At 52.8% G+C, this 8157-nt stretch overlaps 2 protein-coding genes across 2 annotated transcripts; both read left to right on the forward strand.

Moving 5' to 3' along the window:
- Positions 1-1270: 1270 nt before the first annotated feature.
- LAJ45_07590 (uncharacterized protein) lies at positions 1271-3466 on the forward strand (the record flags this gene model as incomplete). Its single annotated transcript, XM_046117146.1, has 4 exons — positions 1271-1348; positions 1520-1851; positions 2005-3073; positions 3158-3466. The coding sequence occupies 4 exons, from the start codon at positions 1271-1273 to the stop codon at positions 3464-3466; spliced, it is 1788 nt and encodes a 595-aa protein (XP_045969791.1).
- A 2293-nt stretch (positions 3467-5759) lies between these two features.
- LAJ45_07591 (uncharacterized protein) lies at positions 5760-6914 on the forward strand (the record flags this gene model as incomplete). The annotated part of the gene is made up of 6 exons (XM_046117147.1): positions 5760-5806; positions 5877-5910; positions 5961-6046; positions 6131-6405; positions 6498-6597; positions 6668-6914. 6 exons carry the CDS (start codon positions 5760-5762, stop codon positions 6912-6914), a joined length of 789 nt encoding a protein of 262 aa, XP_045969792.1.
- Positions 6915-8157: the final 1243 nt, after the last annotated feature.

Here is an 8157-nt window from a genome sequence, read left to right on the forward strand (position 1 = left end):
TCTATCTACATGCTCACTCTATCTACTAGATCTACCACGGAGCTCCGTTGCTCCGTCGAACCACCCACACCACCACCACTATCCCGAACAGGGGGGAGGGGGAGGGGGAGGGGAGGGGAGGGGGAGGGGGAGGGGGAGGGGGAGGGGGAGGGGGAGGGGGGGGGGGTGAGAGGGGCTAGAGTAGGTGCGCTCACTCGTGAGAAGCTTGTTTGTACTTTTCACGTGTTTGGTGGGATTCTACCCGGGCTCAGGGATTGTAAGGTCGAGTATGTAGAGTAGGTAGCTAGAGTAGAGTGCAACTGTACAATACAATACATACTCTAGAGTAGAGAGGTGGAGGGGCAGTTGAAGAGAGAGCGGAAGAGAGCGGAATGCTGACGATTCGGTAGTTGGTACGTATCCATCCAGACGGGTTCTTCTGCTGCACTGTAGAGGTGAGTAAGAGCTGTCTGTCGGTCGGGAATACGGGCCCGAAAGAAAAAAAGACAGGGTACTAGGCTTGCTAGTAAAGTACATGTAGTTAGATTTGGAGTCACTCGATCGCTCGTCTCGTTAGGAGAATCTGTTTTTTTTTTATCTCTTCCCTTCCCTTTCTTGCCTTGCCTTCCCTGGAATATACCTACATACCTAGTCGCTGGGTCCTGCTAATTTCTATTTCTATTTCTATCTCTATTTTTCTGTGGTCGTGCGCGGACAAGAAAAGGTTATCGATTGAATTAGGTATTTTACTTGAAGGGCAGGCGGTGACGGTGGACTACTTCCCGGACCGAAGTGAAGAAGAAGGAGAGAGAGAGAGAGACCGAGCGGGTGCGGGAACGGAAACGGAAGAAGCCGAGTAGTCGAGGTTGGGTGGCTGAGTTGAGGAAGAGTGAGTGAGAGTGCGAGAGAGGGACAGAGAGGGAGAGGGAGAGAAGCAGAGAGAAAGAGAGGGAGAAGGAGAAGGAGATACCGCCTGTCTGCTGAGGGGGGGGGGGGAATATACTCACTCACTCACTCACTCTGCTGTTCTGCTACTGCTCTGCTACTCTACTACTACTGGATTGAGGGTACTTATCGGTGCCGAGTGACAGAACGAGACGGTCCAGAAGGACAGAGAGAGAGACGTCCATACAGTCAGTCTACACAACACAGGCAATACAGACAATACAAGACACACAATCCATACATACAGTACAATAAAAGACACCGCGATCCTTGCATCAGAGACAGAAACTATACACACACACACACACAGAGAGAGAGAGAGATGTACGAGATTCTCGATCCCACAATGCACAAGCTCCGGACGGGTGCCGATCCAGCGCGGATACAGCTTCCACTGGACATCATGAGCTCAATTATTTCTCACGTATGCCCACGCTCTACTCCCCCCACCTCTTTCCGCCTCACGCTGGGTCTGGTTTAAGTTGGTTGCCTGCCTGCCAGTTACCACCTGCTGCTGCTGCGATGTTTGATGTTGATGTTGGGTGACGCAACTGCGATAGCTCTGGAGCTGACATCTCTCTCTCCCCATCCACAGATCAAATCCCCCTCGGACCTAGCCAGTGTCGCGCGCACCTCCCGCATCCACCACTTCCTCTCCATCCCGCTTCTCTACCACACCGTGTCCCTGCGACGGCCCAGCCGGCGGCCCAGGGCCGGCAAAAAGTACATGGCCCTCAGCGCGCTCATGAAGCCCGGCATTGCGGCGTGCGTAAAGGTGCTTGAGATCGTCGGCGAAGACGAGGAGGAGCGCGACCGCGACGCGGAGGATGAGTGGTGGGAGCGCGCGCAGTGGAGCGACGAGGACACTGTGTGGGCGGTGGCGGTGGCTGGGGTGCTGGCGGGGTGTACGAGGCTGGAAACGTTCTGGTGGGTTTTGATCTTTTTTTTTTTTTTATATATATATATCGGATTCCGTCATTGATGTCACCGGGCGGAAGAACGATAATGCGGTGGTGGTGTGTGGTGCATTACCGATCGAGTGCTGATCTGTGAATATATATGTGATTGAGATATATATAGGTGGAAGACAGACGACTATGTGCACCCGTTACTATTCACAGCGCTGGTGCGCAACCCGTCGCTGAAGGAGCTCAAGATATCGCATCCCGCCATTCCGCCATATCATCCTCATCCCTCCACGAACGGCAAGACTGGTGCCGGCAAGTCATTAGCCCACAAGGGCTTCTCCAACAACCCCTCGATACACCGGCCCCCCCTCACCTCTGTCCCGCCCTTCCGCACGCTGCGCAGACTCTGCCTCACAAACCTCCCCAGCGTCTCCGCCTTCATCGACGACTACAGCCCCGCCATCTTCTTCTCGCCCACGCTCGAATCCATCTCCCTCTCCTGGCGCGACCCCACCCCCCTCGGCCGCATGCTCTTCCTCCAGCGCATCCTACAGCAGAAAAAACCCCCCACCGCCCGCGGCGTCGGCATCGGCGTCGGCACCGGCCGCCCCAGCGACCGCCAGACCGCGGGTAAGCTCCGCCTCAAGGAGCTGGAGCTCCGGAATGTCATCTTCGACTTCCCCATGGTCGGCGACATCAAGGAGTGGCTCGACATGGCGCAGCTGGAGAAGCTCAGCCTCCTCGACTGCGAGGTCGTTGACGCCGCAAGCTGGCTGGAGCTTATCGGCGCGGGCTCCCACGGCTCACTCATCGAGTCCGAGCAGCCGCCGGGCTTTCTCAGCGGCGGCGGCTTCACGGTGGGTGTGGAGTCGCCGGGCGCGGCGTCGTCGGTGGTGAGTACGCCGGGGACGACGCCGGGGTCGACGGCCTCGGTGATTCGGGTCGTGCAGTTGAAGCTGAAGTCGCTGCGCATCAACTCGTGTGCGGCGCACTGGGCGCTGCTGCTCAACAGCTTTGACGGGCTGGAGGAGCTGTATATCCTGGACCCGCCGGCGGTTGCGCACGACGAGGCAGAGAACGCGACGGTGTTCTTGGAGGCGATTGAGCGGCATCATGGCGCGACGCTGAAGCGGCTGAGGCTGTGCTCGAGGTGGAGCTATGAGAGGTTGGATGTGAGTAGGCTGTTTAGGTCCTGTGCGGGGCTGGAGGAACTGGCGATTTCGATGCTGCATAGTCAATGGGTACGACACCTCTCCCCCCCTCTCTGTGTGTGTGTGTGTGTGTGTATGGCGGGCTAGCTAACACCACCGACGACGACGCCGCAGAAAATACTCGACGTCCTCATCGTCTTCCTCACGCGCCTGCGCTACATCCACGTGCTCACCGTGGCGCCGCTGACGCGCGCGGACGTGATGGCGGAGATGCGGCAGAACGCGGCCATGATGGAGATCCGGCTGGCGCAGCAGGACCTGCGCAACCTCGAGGTGTTTGCGTTTGGCGATTTTGGGCACCGCGCGGACCGGGTGCCGGTGTGGGATGAGGCGCGGGGCAGGTGGGTGCGGAAGGGGCGGTTCGTGGAGTTGGCGGATGTGTGGGAGTGGGCGGGGATATGGAGGGCGGAGAGGGTGGAGTAGGGTGTGGGGGGTTTTAGATTTCTTGGACTTTTGGACCTTTTGGACTTTTTTTAGGAGCTTTTGGTTGGTGGGGTGGGGGAAGGGGGTGGTGGATTGTGAAATTTAATTTAATCTCCGCTTGATGTATAGCTGGTTGGAGGCGTTCTTGGGTGGAATAATTTTTATTTTGTCTTTTTCTTTATTCATTTTTTGATTTCTTTCTTTCGGTTCTTTCCTGTCTTTGGGAGTATCAATGGATCGGATGGATAGATCATGACCGTGCATTTATAATGTTGAGTTGACTGGCTCCCTCCCGCGTGATGAGGCAGGTGTGGTGTACATAGAAGTGAAGTGGAATAGGTGATGGGGAAGTGCGTCATGAGATATCACTCGGTTGTCGGACACAGGCCAGCATCCGCGGGTATGAGCTCGATGTGGGGGGGATTTCTGGTGGTGGAGGACGGTTATGTGTAGGTATGTGATGGGATAGGGGTTGGATGTGGAGGAGAGGCATGGGTGGTGTTTGGGTGTGGTTTGGGGGTTTGGGGGGCCGGGGTTTGGGGGTGTAGTGAACAAATCACGCTCTACTGCAGGTTGGGGTTCGTCGGCGTGTTGCTACGTACTTGTGGGGGTGGATTGTGTTTCGTGATGCAGTGCTATGGACATAATGCTACGTAGTGGTAGGTGGTTTATGAGTTGGTTTAAATAAGCAGTTTTTACAATTTATATTCTGCATGTCCCTTAGGTAGAACACTCATCACTCACTATATATCCCCCTCCTCCCCCTCCCCCACATCCACCTGATCCAGCTCATCCCCCTCCTCCCCTTCCTCCTCCTCCTCCTCCCCCACCAACGGAGGAACATACTCCCCATCCCCACCCCCCACCTCCTCCTCCTCCTCCGGCTCCTCCACCGCCCACACCCACCCCACGCGCCCATCCCCCGGCCCACTCAGACACACAAGCAGATCCCCCACCTCCCGCTCCCACGCGTGGATCGCGCGCAGGTGCTGTGTGCGTGCTTGGTTGTAGGCGGCTTTTAGCGTGCGCTTGAGGCGGTGGATTGCGGCGGTGTATCTGCAAGCGATGGCAGGGTGGGTGGAGGAGGTTGTGGGGATGGTAGAGGAGGGGAGGGGGGAAGAGGGATGGAAGAGAGCGTCAGAAGGCGCTGATGGTGCGTGAGGCGGGCGCGGCGGAGGGTGTGTCGCGCGTGTGCGATTTGGAGCTTGCGCGTGTGGAGGGAGTGGAATTGGCTGGTGCGGCCGCGGAGAGGGATTCCATTGTGGTTGGTGTGTTTGGGTCTGGAAGATAATGTGAATATATGTAATTGCTGGATGGGCCCATATATGGGGGGGGGGGGAGGGTGTATTTATATATCGAGAGGGGGTTTGCCCGAGGACAAAGAAGTGGGCTTGGGAGGTGGGTGTCTCAGGGGGGGGTTATTTAAGCTTCTTGGAGCATGTGAAGTAGTAAAGGGTAAACGGGGCTCTAAGCGCGGGAATTGGTGAATTTTAAATAGCTGTCTTTCTGTCGTTCTTGGGAAGTGATCGTTGGGTTGGTGTTGGTATAGCTGCGTTCATGGATTATCACTCGGGTGGGTTTTATCGGTGGTGATGCTTGGCGTCGTTGGTACTGATGATGACAAGAAACGTTATAGTGCGCTATCAGAGTGTTTTCACTTGGATCACTTTTCTGCGGTCTGTTCTTAAGCTTATCCCTGTGGTACATCCGGCCGGTGTTTAAAGCGGGCGAGAATTGTCGCTTGGTGGCGCTGGTGTTTAAACAAACCAGCCTGTGGTTTAAAGTAAACTACCCTACAGTTTGTTTAAAGTAAACCACCGGTTGGTTTAAACAAACTAGCCCTTTGTTTAATTCAAACCACAGGTTGGTTTAAAACAAACACAGCTCGTGCTCTGTAATTAATAGCCGATTGTTTAATTAAGCATACATAACTTATAACAGAGTGTTTTATTAAACACTCGATTATAATATGTATTTATACTGATAATTAAGCTTATCGATACCTATAAATCTTATGTCTTATCTTTAACCCCCAAAAATCATAAGAGTACAATTCTAAACAGATCATTATATGTGTAATATTGCCCATAGTCGGAATTCTTCAAGAGTTCAGCACTCTCAACCATAGCTCACTCAAATATTCCCAGCTGCAGTCCTCCACTAGCGTTGTTGCGGCTCAACACCGCCAAGAAATTACCCTACCCGTGTCCCTTTCCTTAGCAACACATCTCCAAAGCGAGCGAGCCACATCTCGAGTTTCCTCCACCAACAACCACCAGCAACCACCACCACCATGGCTTCAGTACAGGAGCAAACGATCCTTCGGGATCCCCAGCTATTGTAGGACACTAGCTAGTGCTTTCCCCCCTAACCGTCTAATGCCATGCTGACAGATTGCTTTACTATGTAGCTATTGGATCTTGTTCCCCATCACGATTGTCATGGTACGTATACAGACAGACAGCTGCTTCAATTGGGCTAACGAGATATCTAGGTCCTCACTGGTATACTCCGTCACTACGCGACAGTCCTGATGCAGTCCGCGCCCCAGAAACAAGACATCCGTGCCATTCGCGAGCAGTAAGCCATCCTCCCCTCCTCCCCAGTCCTCCCCTCGAGCTCCAGCCCACCAAACATACATGGTACTAACCTTAACTTCCTCAGGCGTAACCTCCTCCACGGCATCGCGCTCCGCACAAACCTCAACCAGCTCTCGCTGTCCTCCTTCACGGCGCGCAAGAACTACCTCGTGGCGGCCTACAACCGCGGCGAGTTCCTTAAGGACCAGGAGAACAAGGGAAAGCCGCCGGCGAACCCCATGACGGATCCGGCGGGGATGGACCAGATGATGAATATGCTCAAGGGAAATATGGCGATGATGGTGCCGCAGACGCTGATTATGGGGTGGATTAATGCGTTTTTTAGTGGTTTTGTTATTAGTGAGTGTGCTATGCTGTGTGACGTGGTGGCTGTGGTGGCTGTGGTGGTTGTGGTGATAGGAACAGTGCTGACTGCGTTGGGTGCGTGATAGTGAAATTGCCGTTCCCGTTGACGATTCGCTTCAAGAGCATGCTTCAGTCCGGTGTCATGACGAGGGATATGGACGTCCGATGGGTGTCGTCTCTCTCCTGGTAAGCTCCCTCCACATGCTCATCCCGTCTCATCCGTTCGCCACTAATCAACTAAACCTCTGCTTGCTAGGTACTTCCTTAACCTCTTTGGTCTCCGCCCCGTCTTCAGCTTCATCCTCGGAAACGACAACGCCGCAGACCAGATGGCCGCACAGATGGGCGGCATGAACCCCGCCGCCGGCGCAGGCATGTTTGCGCCGGGTCAGGACCCGCATAAGATGTTCCTTGCTGAGGCGGAGAACTTGGAGGTTGTGGGCGGGCAGCATGAGTGGGTGCTTGATGGCGTGATTGAGAGGCTTTTGGCGGTGCATAATTAGAAATAGAATATTTGTAATAGCGGATGGTACATTAGGGACACGGTGTAGAGAGAGGGAAATGTAGTATGCTTTATTAGGAAAGAAGGAGTTTTTATTGTTAGGACCGTGATGGGATGAGTAGAAAAGATTTATTGAGATCTGGTTTAATTTTGTTGGATTGTTTTGTGTGGTTTGCGTGGCGTGGATAGTGAGGAATTTCCTGAAAGGAAGACTGGATCTGGTTTCTGGACGGGGGTGTGCTGAGTCGTGATGTAGAATTGATGACTTCCCTGGAGTATGTATCGGGACCTTGTTAATCTCGCCCAGTAATAACGTGGATATGTCACGATTGCGTACCCAATTAAAGCCTCCCTAAACACGGATCTGGCCGTAGATAATAGGTAGGTTCCTGCTAACACAATGAGGATGAGGGAAGACGAGGGAGTCCTATAGCTAGCTTGACCTCTAGCATATTACCTAGTAATATACAAGCGGAGTGCGGCCTTCGGCCGCCCAAACATACTGAGGAAATGAGGTGCGGGCGGTACTGCGATAGTAATTTCTTAGATTATTGCTGTCATTCTGGATTATTGTGTCAGGCATGCACTAAACCTCATCTCCATCTCTCCTTATATGTAATCTGTGATATATTAGCTCTAGTATACGTATGCACTCCAAGCCGTTCAATGAGTAGCATTAGTATGTTCAAAAATCATGGGACAACGCAACCGCGAGTTGCTACGGGTGCTTGTCCCAGGATTTTTGACATGGAGTTATACATGTACTCGCACGTCAATTATGTATTTGCCCAACCAGCAAAACACACCAAAAATCGAGGTTTTCAGCAACTCATAAAAAGTCTCACACCTAAACTAAAATATCAACGACCAAGTATAGCATAATTTTGATAAAAGGAGGTCCATGCTTCAAATCCTTGGCCCAATTGAGATACTGGTAAAGGTGCCATAAAAGGACCCTTTTAGACACATTTCGCCTTCAGGGCTTGTTCTTTGTAGATATGGCCTAAAAGTGGCCTGTAGAGTCTTTCAGGTGTCTAGATAGAAGACACATAATTTCAGGGGAGATGGGAAAGCTCTCTGGGTTCTGTGTGTGTTTTGCTGGTTGCGCAAATACATACTTGATATGCGAGCACATGTACATGATAAAATGGTATCAGGGAAATTCGACCTTCATATATAAAAATATAGCTGTAGTTCTGTCAGTGTTTGTTCTTTTATATCCATCAATTGCAATAGCTACACGC

Source organism: Morchella importuna (genome assembly GCF_003444635.1).
Source record: "Morchella importuna strain M04M26 chromosome Unknown Morimp01GS024, whole genome shotgun sequence".
NCBI lineage: Eukaryota > Fungi > Ascomycota > Pezizomycetes > Pezizales > Morchellaceae > Morchella > Morchella importuna.